Consider the following 20,920-nt stretch of genomic DNA (forward strand, 5'->3'; position numbering starts at 1 on the left):
AGAGATCTGCAGGTTTTGTAAGCAGTTTTTAGATATATCCCAGTGAACGAAATGCACAATTAAACACATGCATGCATGTTTTACTTTCTGGTATATCTACTAAACAGTGATATATTTATATATTTTGTTTGTATTTGGGAAGCTGTCACTTTATTGACATGGTGTTTTTTTTGAATGCAGCATCATCAAATCACCCTAGAACATGATAAAAATGTAAAGGTATTTAGAAGATATATACCAGCTCCAGATACTCATTTCAGTCTCTCATGGACCTTATCATTGTGTTCAGAATGATGCCTCTATTGACACATCGAACAAGAAGTCCAAGTTTCAGTTACCTTTTAGACTTGGGGAGATCTAAAGGAAACAGAAATAATCAAAGAGAGTGTATAAGAGAACTGCGATTCATGTATGACAGGCTTTCGAAACCTGAAAGATACAATCGTTTATGCTCGGTCAATGAAGATACTTTACATTGTATTGACAGAAACCACAGCACGGAGAGCAGTGTAAATATATCATCAGTAAACCACCTCATTGTCAGCTGAGTGCCTTTTGACCTTCGTAGAATCCTCTGTATAATTATTTACCAGGAATTTAAGGACAACTTTAAAAAGCCTGTCATAGTAAATACACTTTGCATAGATATACGAGCATCAGAAGTATTATCACATTACGGAAAGCACTCATTTGCCAACATTAAGATACATTTTACTGTACTCCTATAGCTATCAGTTTCTTTGCTTGTTGAGGTTTATTAACTTGACATTCTCCTGTTTTATGTATGTGTCTGATTGCTTGAGATTTGCTGGAAATTGTAAGGCCTTGATCTCTTGGATGGTGCTTAACGGACTTGTGCATGACGGAAAAATTTGGTTTGTCAAAATATACAGTTGTGCTCAAAGGTTTGAATACCTTGGCAGACATTTTGATTTTGAAAATATGACTGATCACGAAAAAAGATAATTATTTTATGGAAGGATAGTGATCAAATGAAGCCATTTATTTTCACATAGATGTTTGGCTTCAATTTAAATCATAATGATAACAGAAATCACCCAAATGGCCCTTGAATGTTTTCTTTGTTACAGACACACATGTTAAAATGGCAATTAAAGGTTAATTTCCCACACCTGTGGCTTTTTAAGTTGCAATTATTGTCTGTGTATAAATAGTGTTTTTATGAGTAAATTAGTTTTTTAGTTCTCATGTGGATGCACTGAGCATGCTAGATACTGAGCTATTGGGAGCAGAAAAGTACTGTTAAAAGACCTGCGTAACAAGGTAATGGAACTTTATAAAGATGGAAAGGATATAAAATGATATCCAAAGCCTATCCAAAGATATCCAAAGATATCACTTATTAAGAAGTGGAAAATTTGAAGATCTCTTAAAACCAAGCCAAAGTCAGGTATACGAAGAAAGATTTCAGCCACAACTGTAAGAAGAATTGTTCGACATACAAAAAAAAATCCACAGCTAACCTCAGGACAAATACAGGCTGCTCTGGAAAAATACAGTGAGGTCGTTTCAAAGAGCACAATACAATGATATTTGAACAAAAATGAGCTGCACGATCAAGTTGCCAGAAAGAAGCCATTACTGTGCCAACGCCACAAAAAAGCCCGGTTACAATATGCCCAACAACACCTTGACACACCTCACAGCTTCTGGCACATTGTAACCATAAGCACTATGTTGAAAAGGGGTCCACAAGGCCTATAATAAAAAGAATACCATCCCCACTGTGAAGCATGGTGTTGGCTCACTGATGTTTTGAGGCGTGGGTGGTCTAAAGGCATAGCGAATCTTGTGAAAACTGATGGCAAGATGAATGCAGCATGTTATCAGAAATACTGGCAGACAAATTGCACTCTTCTACACAAAGTTTGCGCATGGGACGCTCTTGGACTTTCCAGCATGACAATGTTACAATGACCTTATGCACAAGGCCAAGTTGACCCTCCAGTGGTTACAGCGAAAAAAAGGTGAAGGTTCTTGACGGGCCATCATAGTCTCCTGACCTTAATATCATCGTGGCACTCTGGGGGGATCTTGAACGTGCGGTTCATGCAAGACGACCAAAGACTTTGCATGACCTGGAGGCATTTTGCCAAGACAAATGGGCAGCTATACCACCTGCTAGAATTAGGGGCCTCATGAACAACTATTACATTAGACTGCATGCTGTCATTGATGCTAAAGGGGGCAGTACACGTTTGAACAGGAGGCAATAGACTTTTGAACAGGGGTCATTTCATTTTTTTCTTTGTTGCCATGTTTTGTTTTATGATTGTGCTATTCTGTTCTAACCTACAGTTGCATATGAATCCCATAAGACATAAAAGATGTGTTTTGCCTACTCACTCATGCTTTCTTTAAAAATGGTACATATCTTACCAATTTTCCAAGGGTATGCAAACTTTTGAGCAAACATGTGTGTATATATATCTACTTATTTATTTATAAAATATTTTACCAGGAAGGATACATTGAGATTTCTCTAATTTTCAAGTATGTCCTGAGTTCACAAAACATTGCATTGATACAACAGGGTACAATAAAATACAAAAACAATATTAATACAAAATAATACAATATATACAAAAATTAACGTAGAACAGGTAGGAAATGTATAATCAACCATGACATGTGCATTCTGTATTGAGATATGTAGAGATGTGTCTCTTAAAGTATTTTAGGCCTGGGAAAGATTTGAAAGGTCGTTCCATAATTGCGGTGCTCTGTAGGAAAAGGAGGATCGAGACGCTTTCTTTTTGTATTGAGGTAGACTAAATAAAGTACTGGATCGGAGGTTATAGGACGTAGAAACAGCCGGGGAGCATTCTTTTCAGGTAGAGTGGGAGCTTCCCAGAAAAGCTCTTAAACACAAGGCTGGAAAGATGAAGAGTGCGTCTGGATTCCAGAGACAGCCAGTTTAGTTATTTTAGCATGTCACAATGGTGGGTCATGTAATTACATTGTAGCACAAAGTGGCAGAATGAGTAATACAATGTATTAAGCTTATTAAGGTGGGTTTGCGGTGCAGGTGCATATACTACATCCCCATAATCAATTATTGGCATCAGCATTTGCTGTACAATCTTTTCCTTTACTGTAGGGCTTAGGCAGGATTTGTTTCTGTACAGGGAACCTGGTCTTGGATAAAGTTTAAATGCAAGTTTTTCTTCTTTTCCGCTTTGGACACATTTGAAATAAAATAATTTCAGGAAACAATTTTAATCAAACCGAAATACCGTGAAAATTGGCAAACAGTGTACTGCGAAATATAAATATTATGTATATATGTTGCAGTATTGCAGTTAGTATATTGTGCGCATATTCACTCTTTTTGGTTCAAAGTTTAAGCGAGAAGAACTAACCATTTGAGGGGAAAAAAAAGCAGTAAAAAAAATCTATATGTATATATTTCCATATCGTGTATGTATTTATTAAATATATAAGATGTAACAATACCAGAGTATTGCAGTAAGCATAATGCAATACTCTGGTATGTTGGCATCTTGGCTACTGGACTAATACCGCTAATTAAATAAAAATAAAAAAATACAGGTAACAAATTCACCAATAGTAAAAGAATGTTCAGTGCTAAAGGAATATTACACTTACCCCTAAGGGTTAAGACAACAAGACAGTACTGTAAAATAAAATAACGTCTTAGTATAATACGGTTAATCCAATCTATTAAATATGTAATATATGCATATATATTTTTTTTTTACTGCTTTTTATTGTTTTTTTTTCGCCTTTTACGCCTCTTTTCTGGCACCACTGAGGAAACGCTGAATTAGGAAACATATAAATACTGGTTTATCCATTGTCTCTTTAATTTGTTTTGTGATTAGGTGATGGTAGTTGATGCAGGACGATCTAAAATGAAATTCTTTTTGCACTAAAGCGTTATCATCACATTATAAATATTCATATTTTCGAATATTTCTGTATATGTTCTAAGGTTTTGAGCATTTTGTTCCTTGCCGATGTTTGTACGCTACTTTTCCCATGATGGTCAGACAGCTTTGACGTAACGTTGCAAACATTTGAATAAGTCAGGGGTTGTTCAATTAATGAACCCAGTGTAGTGCATGTCCTATGGAACACAAATATTAGAAGAACATGTGTGCCAGCATTTTAAGTTAGAACCTACGGTGGTGTAAAGGAATTCAACTGGATGATCACTTGCTAATGCTTTCAGTATACCGCTTATAATCATAATAAAAAATAAAAAGACGTACGATTCACACTTAATTACATACATTTTTAATAATCGTTCTCTAAGTATATATTACATGTACACATTGCAGGTGGGTTGAAAGGCTCACTCAAAAAATAATAATCTGATAACTTGAATAACGATCTCAATGGTTACGTATTGTTATATATCTAAGAGAACAGAATTCGATTGCCATGCATCATTTATTATAAGTTAAATTTTTCAGCCACGGTTGCAAGAATGTACTAACTTCGCTGCCATCTCATAATGACCCAACAGTTTCCACAGAATTTTATTTCTTGATATAATTTGGAATTTTGCTGCTAATGATCAAAAAAATATGACCTCTTATATTTAATTTGGTATCTCCTTTTTAAGACGACTTACCTTAAAATGGTTTATTGCGGGGGAACAAAGATTTTTTGTGTTCTTTTTAACCTTTCGGGGTGTTTAGAAATCTCTTAATTAGATACACGTGATTAGCTTGCAAGCTAAACAAATCCTGCTGTTGCATTTAATATGAAAACCACAGCATGGGTTTTTGCAGCATTCTATTAATTAGTATTGCTCAGTTTAAGGTTAGACTTTTTATCGTATTTGTGCGATGACAATGCATTTGATCTTTTCTGTTCTTTCGTTGCCAAGAGCTGAAATTTCAACAAGTAATTTATACAATAAAAACAAGAACTTGTGAATTGTATGTGTTTATTGACTTTGTGTCAGCTAATATTTTAGCTAGTACGTGTACTATTATATTGTATTTTACCATTGTACAGTGTTGTGTATAGTTACATCAAAAGTGACGTGGCAACATATGAACTGTGCAAAATCAATTAATAAAGTTGCTTTTTGAAGATACGGATGCATTTGCTTTTGAATTAACTTTTTAAGGACATTCATGCCCTAGAAGAGTACAAATAACATATGAATAACAAGACCCACGCAAACATATTGGTCATTCAGAGGGAGCAATTCTGCAAATGTATATATTAATAATTAAAATTTAACAATGGTATTATGACATTTGTTAGAACAAATTTCTATTGCTGAAAGCAACATTTTCAAATATGTGATGGTCGACCATCTTCTCTGTTACGTTAAGAAGCCTGGGTAACATTTTGCCCTGTTAGTATCTATTACTAATCATTCATTTTCAACCACGTTGCTAAATGGCTGTCGTAAGCTGTCACTATGAACAAAAACTAGTAGAGACTACTAATTACCGAATGCTGGTGACTATAATTGTTGCTATTTTTTACTGACTGAGCACTAGAGATGTCCCGAATAGTTCGCTGGCGAATAGTTCCTGGCGAACATAGCTTGTTTGCGTTTGCCACGGATGGCGAACATATGCGATGTTCTGTCCACCCCCTATTCGTCATCATTGAGTAAACTTTGACCCTGTACCTCACAGTCAGCAGACACATTCCAGCCAATCAGCAGCAGACCCTCCCTCCCAGACAGCATACATTTTAGATTAATTCGGAAGCTGCATTCTTTTTTTTTTGTTTTTAGACAGAAGTGTTGAATATTTGAGCATGCTAGGCTGAACGTGTGTATATCATGGCTAGTTGCACTGAGGGTATGAGTATATAGCAGTACATTGTTGTGAAAGATGGCTGTCATGTTTAGGGTGTAGCTTGCACATTATCAACTGTGTATTTATATCAGCAGCTCCACCACTAGTTATAAATCAAGTGTGAGTCGCCCCATGAGATGAGACTAGTGAATAACATAATACATGAACGGTTAAAGTAAAGGCATGTAAGGAACTACGACAATAAACTCTTTAGGAGGTGAAATAATGACATGTTTAAACGCTTGCTACTTTATGATTAGTGATTAGTTAATATGCAGGGAGCAGTTCATGTGATCAAAGGCATGGTGTGGAGGATCGGCTATAGTGGGACATGCTTGGCAGGCTGCTGTTTACTGCTTGTGCTCATCCGATCCCTTCTGGGTGCCAGGTGCAGACCCTGGGAGTCCCTGATACCTGGAACAACAAAGGCAAGTCTCTGGCTGAGTGCCGGGTTCGCGGCTTGAGGTGGTGGAAGCTTGTTTTGTCGGGTGGTCGGATCGGTCCAGGTGGTGCTTCACGTCCGGTGCGGGATTGTGGTGGCTTAAGGTGGAGGCGAGTGCTTGACGTGGGGCAGGCTCTGCATTTCTGTTTGTGCCTCCGGTCCTGTCTTCGACGCCTTTTGCGTTGGTGGATTTTAATGGGGACTGCTTCACTTTGCTGTGGTGGAGCTTGTTGGGGCTTCCTGCTTGTTATTTGCTTCCAAAATTGATTAAAGTCTGTCCAGCTTAGACTCAATATCCTGCCATGCTTTGCTGGTACCAGGAGGACACGCGGCTGCCGCCATATTGGGAGAGTCGCAGATGAGGATGTCATCCTGGGCAGCTGTGCTCTGTGCGTCCATTAGCTCCAGACAGCCTCTCAGGGGTGGACCGGGATAACCCCCACCGGTCTGAGGGGGGGTAACGGAGCTACTGCCGGGAAGTAGATGCTCCTGGGCATCCCAGGATCGGGAGATCGGCTGCCTTTCCCGCCCGGTGAGCACCAGGCCACACTTGCCACGTGGAGGTAAGTAAGACTCTGTCGAGTTGCTGACCGCTATTAAGCATGTTGGGTCGGTCAGGTAGGAGCAACATTGCTGGGTCATCCCCTTCTGGGGTGAAATTCGCTTGTTGATAGCTGCTTAAAGTGAGATATTGAGGGAGCTCACACAAAGTGCATCTTTCCTCCATGACAGCTAGGCCCCGCCCCCCAGAAGCTGTATTCTTAGTGAGAGGAGGGACAGTGTAGCTGCTGCTGATTTAATAGGGAAATCTATAGCTAGGCTAGTGTATTCAGTGTCCACTACTGAAGGACTCATCTGATCTCTGCTGTAAGGACAGCACCCCAAAAAGCCCTTTTTAGGGCTAGAAGATCAGTCTGCTTTTTTTTTCCCTGTGTAATCTAATTGCAGTTGCCTGCCTGCAGCGTGTGTGTGTCAGGCTCACAGCGTATACTGTGCCCACTTGCCTAGTGCCACCACTCATATCTGGTGTCACAATAGCTTGCATTTAAAAAAAAAAAAAAAAAACACTTTTTTGACTGTAATATAATAGCAGTCAGTTTCCTTCACACGTGTGCGTTTCAGGGCCTGCCAGGGCACAGTGTCACACCAGTGCAACTCATATCTGGTGTAACCGTAGTGTACATTTAAAAAAAAAAAAAAAATTGACTGTAATAGATTGAATAGCAGTTAGTTGTCTGCAAGTGTGTGTGTCAGGCCTACAGCGTCTACTCTGCCAACTTCTGCCAGTGCACAGTGCCACTCATATCTGTTGTAACAGTAGCTTGCACGCATAGTACCACTAATCGAAAACAAAATGACAGGCAGAGGCAGGCCACCCCGCAGGGGCCGTCGTGGTCGTGGTGCTGTGATTCCCTTTGGCCCTAGAATAATGCCCAGTGTTCAGAGGCCACGTACCCTGAACTCGAAAAGTTCTGAGGACATAGTTGACTGGCTAACACAGGACACCCAATCTTCTACAGCTTCCGCTCGGAACCTTGACGCACCATCCTCCTCCAGCTTAGCTTTGGGCACTTCTCAAGTTACCACTCGCCTGCCTGCCACCACCAACAACACTAGCACCACAGCCGCTTCACTTGATCTGTCAGAGGAGTTATTTACACATCAGTTGGAAGAAATGAGTGACGCGTAACCATTATTGCCAGAGGATGTAGATAACAGGGATATGTCTCAGGCAGGCAGCATTACACACATGGACGTACGGTGTGATGATGATGATGTTGTACCCGCTGCTGCTTCCTTTGCTGAGTTGTCAGATACAAGTGAAGCGGTTGATGATGACGATGCGTCCGTGGATGTCACGTGGGTGCCCGCTAGAAGAGAAGAAGAACAGGGGGAAAGTTCAGATGGGGAAACAGAGAGGAGGAGGAGACGAGTTGGAAGCAGGGGGAGGTCGTCGCAAGGAGCTAGTGGCACAGTCAGGCAGCATGCATCAGCACCCGGGGTCAGCCAGACAGCACGCCAATCAATGCATGCTGTTGTCACCACCAGAGCTCAGCAGTGTGGCATTTTTTTGGTGTGTCTGCCTCTGACAACAGCGATGCCATTTGCAACCTGTGCCAAAAGAAACTGAGTTGTGGGAAGTCCAACACCCACCTAGGTACAACTGCTTTGCGAAGGCACATGATCGCACATCACAAACACCTATGGGATCAACACATGAGTACAAGCAGCACACAAACTCAAAGCCGCCATCCTCCTCCTGGTCCAGCATCTTCAGCCACGTCAACCACTGCTGTCCTCCTTGCCCCCTCTCAACCATCCGCCACTGCGTCTCTCGCCTTGAGCAGTTCTTGCTCATCTGCCCACAGTCAGGTGTCTGTCAAGGACATGTTTGAGCGTAAGAAGCCAATGTCACAAAGTCACCCCCTTGCCCGGCATCTGACAGCTGGCTTGTCTGAACTCTTAGCCCGCCAGCTTTTACCATACAAGCTAGTGGAGTCTGAGGCATTCCAAAAATTTGTAGCTATTGGGACACCGCAGTGGAAGGTACCCAGCTGTAATTTCTTTGCACAAAGGGCAATCCCCAACCTGTACTTGATTGTGCAAAAGGAAGTAATGGCATGCCTGGCACAGAGTGTTGGGGCAAGGGTCCATCTGATCACCGATACCTGGTCTGCAAAGCATGGTCAGGGCAGGTATATCACCTACACTGCGCATTGGGTAAACCTACTGATGGCTTCCAAGCATGGAATGCGTGGCTCTGCAGAGGAGTTGGTGACACTGCCACTTGCAGGCAGGCCTGCTGCCACCTCCTCTACTCCTCCTACTCCATCCTCTTCCATAACCTCCTCGGCTGAGTCCTCTTCTGCTGCTGCGTCTTGCTCCACATCAACGGCACCCCCCAGCTCCCCAGGTACTATTCCACATCCCGGATACGGCAGTATGACGCCGTCTTGGGGTTGACTTGCCTGAAAGCAGAGAGTCACACCGGACCAGCACTCCTGTCCGCCCTAAACGCACAGGTGGATCAGTGGCTGACTCCGCACCAACTGGAGATCGGCAAAGTGGTTTGTGACAATGGAAGAAATTTGTTGGCGGCATTGAATTTGGGCAAGTTGACACATGTCATGGCACATGTGTGTAATCTGATCGTACAACGCTTTGTGCATAAGTACCCAGGTTTACAGGACGTCCTGAAGCAGGCCAGGAAGGTGTGTAGCCATTTCAGGCATTCCTACACGGCCATGGCGCACTTTTCAGATATCCAGCGGCGAAACACCATGCCAGTGAGGCGCATGATTTGCGACAGCCCGACACGTTGGAATTCAACACTCCTAATGTTCTACCGCTTGCTCGAACAATAAAAAGCCATTAACGACTATTTGTATGACCGTGGTGCTAGGACAGCCTCTGCGGAGCTGGGAATTTTTTTGCCACGTTACTGGACGCTCATGCGCAATGCCTGTAGGGTCATGCGTCCTTTTGAGGAGGTGACAAACCTAGTCAGTCACACCGAAGGCACCATCAGTGACATCATACCATTTGTTTTCTTCCTGGAGCATGCCCTGCGAAGAGTGCTGGATCAGGCCGTAGATGAGCTTGAAGAGGAAGAGGAAGAGTTGTGGTCACCATCACCACCAGAAACAGCCTTATCAGCATCGCTTGCTGGACCTGCGGCAACGCTGGAAGAGGATTGTGAGGAAGAGGAGTCAGAGGAGGAATGTGGCTTTGAGGAGGAGGAGGAAGACCAACCACAACAGGCATCCCAGGGTGCTCGTTGTCACCTATCTGGTACCCGTGGTGTTGTACGTGGCTGGGGGGAAGAACATACCTTCAGTGAGATCACTGAGGATGAGGAACGGGACATGAGTAGCTCGGCATCCAACCTTGTGCAAATGGGGTCTTTCATGCTGTCGTGCCTGTTGAGGGACCCTCGTATAAAAAGGCTGAAGGAGAATGACCTGTACTGGGTGTCCATGCTACTAGACCCCCGGTATAAGCAGAAAGTGCCTGAAATGTTACCGAATTACCGCAAGTCGGAGAGGATGCAGCAGTTCCAAAATAAATTAAAAAGTATGCTTTACACAGCGTATAAGGGTGATGTCACAGGACAACGGGAATCTAACAGGGGAAGAGGTGAAAATAAACCTCCTCCTCCCACGACCACGCCGGCAAGGACAGGACGCTTTACAGATGTGTTGTTGATGGAGGACATGCAGAGCTTTTTAAGTCCTCCATCATCGCCACAGCCCTTCAGGGTCCACCCTCAGAGAACGACTCGACCGACAGGTAGCAGACTACCTCGCCTTAACTGCAGATATCGACACTCTGAGGAGCGATGAACCCCTTGACTACTGGGTGTGCAGGCTTGACCTGTGACCTGAGCTATCCCAATTTGCGATAGAACTTCTGGCCTGCCCCGCTTCAAGTGTCCTGTCAGAAAGGACCTTCAGTGCAGCAGGAGGTATTGTCACTGAGAAGAGAAGTCGCCTAGGTAAAAAAAGTCTAGATTACCTCACCTTTATTAAGATGAATGAGGGATGGATCCCGAAGGGACTGACAGTGGGCGATACATTCGACTAAAAAAGGCCTGATGAGGGGGACGTAACAGGGATTAAACTGATAAGAATAGTACTACTTAACACACCACTCCTATCTGGTGGCACATTAGATTGCACGCGCAGTGCCCCAAATTTGAAGTAGGAGGACCGACCAAGCATCTTTTTCCATCTCCCGGTTCCTAAAATCGATGCCATTTACACGTCCCCTGATAGGGGACATAACAGGGATTAAACTGATAGGAATAGTACTACTTAACACACCTTATAATAACGCAGAGAGAGGCAATTCAGAGAGAGGAGTCTGAAGAAGAGGAGTCAGAGGAGGAAGACCAAACACAGCAGGCATCCCAGGGGGCTTGTTGTCACCTTTTGGGGACCCTTGGTGTTGTACGTGGCTGGGTGGAGGAAGAGACCTTCAATGACATCAGTGAGGACAAGGAACGGGACATGGCTAGCTTGGTATCCAACCTTGTGCAAATGGGGAGTTTGCGGTAGCGCAAATGGACTGTTTGCGGTTGTTTGCGGTGCATTAAACGGGGAGTTTGGTCTGTCACTGTGAAGCGGGCATAACCCTTACACTACCTGATCGATACAACATCATACCTGATGTTTTAAAGCACGTTATTCCAAACAATTTAGAAATGTTAGGTGATTTATGCTCTTTATGGATTAAAACCGGACTCTGCATCAACTATGTAATTTTCCATGGGAGTTTTGCCATGGATCCCCCTCTGGTATGCCACAGTCCAGGTGTTAGTAACCTTGAAACAACTTTTCAATCACTATCGTGGCCAGAAAGAGTCCCTGTGGGTTTTAAAATTTGCCTGCCTATTGAAGTCTATGGCGGTTCGCCCGGTCGCGAACATTTGCGGAAATTCGCGTTTGCCTTTCGCGAACGGAAAATTTTATGTTCGCGACATCTCTACTGAGCATCAATATCGTCTGCATGCAAAGATACTGACCAGAGGTTAGCCTTAGCAAGGAGATCGTGATAGTGGATATACAATGTATTAAACTGTAATTTTGTGCTATGCCAGATAAATATCTATCAAGTATGTCAGATAAATATCTGTATACATTTTTTAGGTTAATTTCTGCAATGTGAATTGTTCATCTAAATTGCACATGCTCATTTCAAATATTAAGAATCATTTTAAGTTTTATATCATGTGTCTATCCTTTATATTAATTGTATTGTTTTTTGAAATGGAGTAATATGCTTTGATAGGTGCTTTAGAATTACATTACAATGACCTATAGATAACATATATACCAATATCGATATATAGAATGGTAGCCATTACATGCTACTTAGAGCCAGTCAGTAGCTCAGTGTTGCTAACAGCCACTATTCATACTTTAGCGAGTAATGACTGTCACAAATGCACCCAACTTCAAAAGTGTGCGTGACATAGCTGTGGTGGTAAAAGGGTTAAAGTTCACTATTCGTCTGCACTAGACTGTAAATAATGCTAAAATTCCCCTTAACACCACCCACACTTAAGCATAATAATATAAATATTACTATTTTAACAGTCCCACCACCAAGACAATTTATAAATGGGGTGCCTTGGTCCCCCAGGTAACTTAATAATAAAAACCCACCAAATACAACTTAGCACAATATCTATGTAATTGCAAAATACTAATTAGTCTCTTCAGGTAACATGATTCTTTACCAGACAAAGCCCGAACTTAATGAAGGAATATTTATTATGAGCATAAAATAGTCACAGTGCATGAAAAAATAGTTGATAAACAAATTATTTACACCAACAACAGATAAAAAAGAAAAGGGATAAAATAACAGAAGTCCTAATCACTTACTCAAGTTTTCAAAGTAAAACTTCTGTCCCAGGGGGTCTCTGGTAAGAAAGATGGTGACTCACTTAGACTTAGTTTCAGGCCCCTCAAGCAAGTACAATGCACACTTCAGTATCATTAGAGATATACCCTGTGAATTATCAAGCCACGCCTAGAGGTGGAGACAAGGCATACCTATAGTAACTATAAGTGACCACCCCCTTGTGTTCCAGACCAACATCAATCCAAATGGAAACATTTGGTTCTATTTCCTCTAATGTATTTGCCACAGAAATAATAATTGCATCTATGAATTGGTTACCATTTCTCCATTCCATAGATATGTCACACTTCTTACTTGTGACCCAGTATTGTGGCCATCCCAACCCATTCCCATATGGTTAAGTTATGCAAATCATGTTTGGGCTTGATTAGAAGATTGTGCTGGTCACATTCCAAATATAAAAAAAATTAGGCTTAATTATTATTCTGTGGGTAATGGCTGATTGGGAAAGTGTAGTAATACAAGCTCTAAGTCTTTACATTCCTTTTCAAGACCAAAGCATTTGTCATGATTCCATGGTGCGATGGCTACATTCTTCTGATTCTGTTATTTTATCACCAGTCTCTCTCCCGTGTGATTGTTATGTCCAACATCTAACACACAAGATGAAAAACAGCTACAATGCCAAGTATTCATAAAATATACAAAATGAGTGGAGCAAAAAAAACAAAACCCAAAAAGGACCTGAACATTTATATTGCAGCTGCTTCAAGTCTATTGTAAAAAATGGTTCTGGAGCCGGATGTTTGCTCCAACACCACCTATTTTAATTAGGGGTTTCAGTATAATGGCTTCTATATGGTAGCATGCAAGACAGGTCATGATATTAAAATCTAGAGTCCTACACGTTTGTGAATTTAGTTTCTTCCAAATAGCGATTTGTCAAAATTTTGGGTGATCTGTGACTCATTAGTAATTCTGAATTCCGAAAAAGACACATGGAAAAATTATGAAGCAAATTAATTGGACAATGTACAAGCAGTTTAATTTGTTTTGTGATTCAGAGTTCTGTTCTGTCTGAAGCCCCTCAAAAAAGAATATCGGTGGGAAAAGAATATGATTGATAGTAGGGGGCAGCCACTAAATGCTGATTTATTTCAAAGTGAGAAGTGAACAACAGAGGGAAAAAAAGAAGAAAAGTAATAAATACTTAATGTATCAATATATATAAAAATATACATTTATTAGAGTGTACTGCAAAACATCTGCATAATATTTACATTTTGCAGTACACTGATTACCCATTTTTACTCCGTTTTGTTCTGATTTTTTTTCCTGAAATAATTTCATGGATGAAATTAATCTGTGCCAAAAACGCCATGTGGACGAATTCCGAACCGCCTAAAACAATTTTCCTTTTTTGGGGGGCAGATAAATTCAGATGAATCAAATCTTTATACCATGCACATTGTCTGTTACATACAAGGGCTGCATATCATCTGTGATTAGCACACTCCTGGACATTTCAAGATTTAATTATTCAGTAACAAATCGGTTCACGTATAAGAGCTATTCATTTAGTTCTTTTTCATTGCGTGGAAGCAATTCAGTATTAATCTCAGTGTAATTAAAGTAGATTCTATTATTAATTTATTCAGATCATACAGGACCTGTATTACCCTGATTCCCAGTTATTACTAATAATAAGTCACACACAGACCTACATGTATATATATATATGTGTGTATGTATATATATATATATATATATATATATATATATATATGTGTGTATGTATATATATATATATATATATATATATGTGTATATATATACGTAATACATTGTTAAACACAAATTCACACACCAGTCAAGCCAATGTATTATCTATCCACACACTTTCTCCCCACCACAACTCTTTTGGCACAAACACGCACGCACGCACCCCTCTCCCCCCCAAGCTTCCAGTGGGACATATATAACTTCGCACTGCAGTTCACTCCTATAATATTCAGGCACTGACATATTATGCTCTATCAAAAATTGGTATTGAAACAAATCAATTAAATAAAATGTGACAAACTAGTTCTGGTTACTAGAAGGACGAATGAGCAGTGCCTTGCTGAATTGGACTTAAAAGGTAGTGCAGGGATACTGAGGACACAGCAAATGTTGACTGTCTAATAAAAAGAAATGATTACTGAAATATTCTAAAATAAAAATCAAGCTACAGTTGATAGGTTGCCCAGGAAACCTACATTGCCCTTTTCAACATGTTCTGGCAAATGGACGACCCATGCATAAATAGGATGCAATCTGAGCTGATTTGATGAATTCAATTTCCTCTTGCTTGACCTCACCTGTCCCCCACTTCATATAGTCTTTATTAATGTGTAATTCAATCTGTATGTGTACATATTAATGTCTGAGTGCTTTGTTTTGTCATTTCTTATTCCTTTTCTAATCCAATTGACTGTAGCCTGATGACTGTCTTTAAAATTCATGATTTGTGAATTATGAGTGACAGAACACAGAATTATCATGCCTTTGCCGAGGTGAAGTGACGATGTCTATGAATGCGTGAATAGAGAAAACGATTGAAACTCATAAGCAAATTTGTACTTTCGACTGCAACCTTATTAGCACTTTCAACGTGGTGTTCACTGTAAACTATAAACCATTCATATGTGCTAATATTTTATTTTTTGCATCCAAAATATCTCAAAATAGTAATAACACGCTAGTTTAATGTTCTATTTTTACTACTGCCTTTGACCTGTACACACATCCCTCCTGTTATATTGTAAACTTGTGATATATTTACAACACAAAAACTTGATATAAAACACATTTGTATTTAAATAAACATGTATGATAAAAGCACAGACTTGCATTGCCTTTCCCTGCTTCTCACCATTACCTTCAAGATAATTTTATCTTTCACAATTTAAAATACAAAAATAATGCCCCTCTGCAAATAATGCCCATTTATAAATTATATTAGCAATATACTTAACAATACATCTTTCCTGAGAAATAACTCCTTTCTTTTGTGTATTTATATCCTTCTTCTGTATCATTCTGTATTCTTTTTTGAGCAGGGCTTCTCATGCTCTCGTATCACAAATTTATTTCGACACAATTACTTTTTTGTTTTATTTACCAATCTTAGAACACTGCAGACTATATTGGCACTTTGTAAATAATAATAATGATACTCTACTTGTCATGCAGTACACTATGAACTACAATAGTGGCTAACTGGTAGTCTCTGTAGGCAGGATTACACTAATTTAAGGAATCTGATTTTTCTAATTGCACCGGGAGGATATGTGCTGCCAATTTTTCCATTATTTTACTGATTTTTTATTTATTTTTTTATTTCAAGGTTCTAGTCGAATAATTTTCATTTATTGGTCTTCCCTGTTACAGGATATTGTTTTCTCGTACTACAAAGTTTATACTGTGCACTTCTTGTTTCTCATTTCCTTTTGCTCTCACTTTTTATCAGCCGTTCGATGTTCCTTAACAATCAGTTGGCTTGACTCCTAGTCTCCACTGGAGACCATCAAAGTCTCAAAGACAAGAGCAGGTCCTCACTGCTTGTAAACATATTGCCCTGCTCTATCATGGATGTCGAAAGTGGCTTATTTACATGGGTGAACTGCAATAAATTCCTAATTCCATAAAACTAATTTCCTGCTTTGTGTATGGTCCCAATTAACTGCTAAATTTATTTAGAACCCTTAATTTGAGGGAAATTGAAGTGGTTCTGTCAACCCAAACTTACCTTTTTCCTATTGTTTCCTATTCTTTTACACTTTCAGAATCTGTTCTTCTTTTCTTCATTTCTTTTCTTTTTTTTTTGTTGACAATCTTTATTCAAGGTTTTGTATTTTATAGAGAAATAGAAGGTATACAGTATAATGCCATGGTAGATGAGAATAAGATATATGTTCTGTTAGGTAATACATACATTCAAAATTAGGTAGCTAGGTCGAGATCCACAACATATTAGGAGATATCTAGCAACTGTACTAAGGTGAGAGCGAGTACAAGTGAAGTCGGGGAAAACAGGTCTGTTGTTTCTACCATTGTCTGTAAGTCACCCGGACCAGTTATGCCTCTCGTACTCATCGATCAATCGTGATTCAATTAAGACTAGTGTCGGAAGAACTACCGTGTTTCCAACACATGCATAAGGAATCATAATTCTAGCAGGAATAAAAAGATTTGGGGCAGGGGGATATGAAAGAGGGAAGGAAATAGAGGAAGAGAAAGAGGAGGAGGGAGAAAAAGAGAGGAAGAAAAAAAAAAGGAAATGGATGGGGGGTGAAGACGGCTGACCCGAGACTGCCCAGCCCATCCACGGATGGAGGGAGTGCACTCTACACACTCACCTAGGCCGATGAGTTATGATGTAACCTGCCCATACGTTTTGCTGGTGGGCATGGATTTAGTTCCATCCCATGCGTTCCGAACTATCACTGTTGCAAGAGTGCCACTATAGGTCGATCGTCGGGACAGGAAATCTACCCTTTTCTACCCTTTCCTTCATTTCTGATCTAGTTCTCTTTAAAACAAAATACAATGTAGGGACTTATGTATTTTTACTAAACCTGACAAATATGACAAAAGGATGTAACTTAGGTCAAGCTAACAAAAGGTAAAACTTGCCTTAAGCTCCACCCTTCATCAAGTTAGCCAAGTGTTGGAGAAACACATAAGACAAAGTTATGTTTCAAAGACAACTAGATCAGAAATGAAGAAAAGAGCAGATTCTGAAAGAGGAAGAGAAGAGGAAACGACCGGAGGAAGGAAAGTTTGGCATTACAGAACCACGTTAAGGCATTTTCAGAGAAAACACTCTGAAAAGATACAAAAAGAAACACATCAATTCATATAGGGCCACTGTTTAAAATATAGACAGAGTTATTCACAAAACTCGCAAGACCCTAGAAAACATCACTCACCAGTAGAGAACTTTTTTAAGAATAATATATACATGTTAATGCAGTTGAAGTTCCTAAAAAGTTATTTTTAGCAAAATATTAACATTTTTGACTAATATTGTTGCTTTTTTGTATGAGAAAATCATTTGATTTGCCAGATCAGGCCTTCCCTTGAATTCTCTTTACAGAGTCAAACTATTCCTACACTATTACACTCCATACTCATATTACGTCTATCACAATCCATAATGCATTCTTTACTCCCCAACGTATGATTATTTCAATAAAAACTCACCATATGGTGATTAATGATCATGCACCTATTGACCTCATCAGTTTTCTCTGCTGCCTTTATTTTCTTGGACCAATTTGAAATGTTAAACATCAATATAAACAGATTTGAACAGACTGCATGGTAGATTACACAACTGATCAAAAATAAGACACTGATTATAATTCCAGTGAATGGCTCGTTTACTTCGGATGCTTTTTTTTTTTTTTTTTTTACAAGCGTAGGGATAGAGTTGACTACTGCAAAGTTATTATTATTGTCTTAGAGATTTAGACAATACATTTTTGTCAAATTTGGGGGAGTTGGAATGTTTATACTATGCTGTATATTATATTTGACTTTCTTATCTATATGATATATGCACTTTCACAGTGGGGGAATTACTTTGATTTGTTTATGTGTTTATAATTATTTTATACAAAATGTTTTGTATATGTTGCTCCACAACGTACCACAGTGAACTATAATTACATTGCTCCTTATTCAAATGTCTGTGATTTTTTTTTTTTAAATATTAAAAAGTAACAATGATTTATTTTGGGTAACAATGGCGTTCATCTTTTAAGATATGTGACATTTTACCTCTACCAATTATTAATTATGATCTTACGACCAATAATTTGCGCAGTAAATTTCACATGATTTATAGGCAATAAATAGAGGGGTATCTTATGGGAAATGGAAGAAAATTACTGCAAGATCAAAAATAATTACCCAATACCGCTGAATGTTTTTGGACAATTTTTACTTTGCATGCAAGACTTTAACACAATCGGTTGGATGCCAACACAAAGTGCAATGATAGCAAAGATGCACATAGATAAAACGGTAAAAAGTGTACACATTAAACAATCACTCACTTCCGATAGAAGATGATGGAGAAAATAATTTATACAATGTCATAAGAGAAATTAGCACATTTATATTCAGCCATTTAAATATATCCCAGGTCTACCACTGGATGACTAAGTGAAGCTGTTTAATCAGCCTAAGGCATTACAATGTTGTTGTTTTTTTCCAATAAACTCTTAATAGTAGCAAATTAAAATCTAAATGGAAAAAAAAATCAGGCAAAGTGCTCAGCTATGGCACAGCTTGGCTAGTTTAGCCCATTTTCTTTCTATTTGAATTTCAGTTTTCTATAATTCAAGGTTTTATGAATCATCTTGTATCGAGGTGTAAACCTCGATCTATATACGAAAAAAAATATTCCAATTAACTATAAATAATTTTTAAAAACATTTGATGTAATAAAGTAGCAAATATATTTTAGGAAGTTTAGATTCAATTTAGTCTTTCTTTGTTATAATGTTTAGTAAGCCTCATCACGCACACATTCCAAACCATACTACTTACTGATGGAATGTATGAGTCATCGCAACAAAGTTAATTAAGTCAAAAAAGACACCAAGTCTTTTTTAATTCAAAGCTCCTTAGTGCAGAATATTTTATTTAAGAATTCATTGCAATGAACATTTATTGTGCCTGCACTAATATGACTTTAAGGGAGGAAAATCAGGATTTATTCCTTGCTAGCTGAATCATATTTTGGTTTATTTTATTTATTTTTGTTCATGTTATCATTTTACTTTGTGATGTAAAAAACAGACTGGGAATTATCAGCAGAAAATGAATAAACTATATCTAAAGCTGTAATCTCATTTTGCAGTGCCTAGCTTGTTACATACAACACTCTTGAAATAACCTGACAACGTCTCGCCTTTAGATTTAACATCCACAACGATATTAAACCTTGATGGCCACTCCAAATTCAACACTTGCAGTTTTTAAAAGAGAATTTGTTTAAAATAAGAACAAATACATATGTTTCAGCAGCCTGATTTGAAAATCCTAAAAACTTTACTCCAAGCACCATGGCCACTTCAGTAACTTGAAGTGCATGGAGTTTGAGACTGGCTAATGTCAATTCTGTGCAAACTGTCATGCACGGTGTGCCATTCATTAACTGAGAGTGAGCGGTCAGTTTACGTTGTCAGCCAGTGAATGGCCAGTGAATGGCGAATGGGTTGGCTTTTGGAATCTGCAACTCTGCAAAACCAGAAGCACTTTACTAGCACCGAATCGAGCCTTGGAGCCTGACGAAGACCCAGGTAGTAGGTCAAACCATTGTTGAACATTTTACTCCACTATCGGGGAAGTGGGCCAGGGTACTCCTGGCATCATGACCACCGTAGTGGTTACCATTTTTTAATTAAAAAAGTAACGTATTCTGCCCTTTTCCATGCCACAGTATAAACGATCAATAGTTCAAAAAACAATCAACATATTTCAGAAATGGTTTCTAGTGCTCATCATGCAGATGTAGCATTTTATACTGATACATGTGACATTTACGTCTTGGTACATGCATCCCTAATATATGAAACTGAAGACCATGATATATAAAGGTAATTCAAAAGGTTTTTTTGAAATTGTGTTTTATGGGAAAAAATGTGGTGGTAGTGGCTTGCAGGAAAAATAAATATAACAAACCTGAGATTTGTTCACCTAATCATGAGCTATAATAGGTTTATGACTAACTCAAGACAAAATATCCAGGTGACGGATTGTGTGGAATTGGTTGAAAATCACTGGTCTCTTTTGTTTACTATTCAGATTTCTGTATGACATATGGGCAAGACAAAAGTATTAAAATTACTGTACCAATTGAGTTGCCATATCTTAAAACGTTGTAAATTAACTTTATTTTACAGTTATAAATAATTCAATGTTCTGTTTTAGAAGCTAAAACTATGCAAAATACATTTCTATATATACACTTATATATGTATGTTGTTCTTTCAGATGTCATACATACCGTGGGTCCTATTGCAAGAGGCCATTTAAATGAAAATCACAAAATGGATCTAGCAAACTGCTATCAGTCTTCACTCAAACTGGCAAAAGAATTTGACCTCAGATCAATAGTAAGTTCTCTTAAGCATATAGGTGTGTTTATGAAAAGTGATGAAGTTTGTGATGAGATATTTTCGTTCTAGCTCTATATTTTCAAGTCCCCTGCCTTGCATAATTATGTTGTCAAATTCAATTT

The 20,920-nt window shown here is 39.1% G+C and overlaps 1 protein-coding gene across 2 annotated transcripts in view; it reads left to right on the forward strand.

The window, feature by feature from the left end:
• MACROD2 (mono-ADP ribosylhydrolase 2) overlaps nt 1–20,920 on the forward strand; it is a 1,922,332-nt gene that overhangs the window by 1,242,794 nt on the left and 658,618 nt on the right. For both annotated transcript variants that reach the window (XM_063444038.1, XM_063444039.1), the window contains exon 6: nt 20,674–20,795. In XM_063444038.1, the coding sequence (XP_063300108.1) occupies nt 20,674–20,795 (122 nt within the window). The remainder of the gene's footprint in view (nt 1–20,673; nt 20,796–20,920) is intronic.

This window comes from Pelobates fuscus, chromosome 2, assembly GCF_036172605.1.
Source record: "Pelobates fuscus isolate aPelFus1 chromosome 2, aPelFus1.pri, whole genome shotgun sequence".
In the NCBI taxonomy this organism is placed as follows: domain Eukaryota; kingdom Metazoa; phylum Chordata; class Amphibia; order Anura; family Pelobatidae; genus Pelobates; species Pelobates fuscus.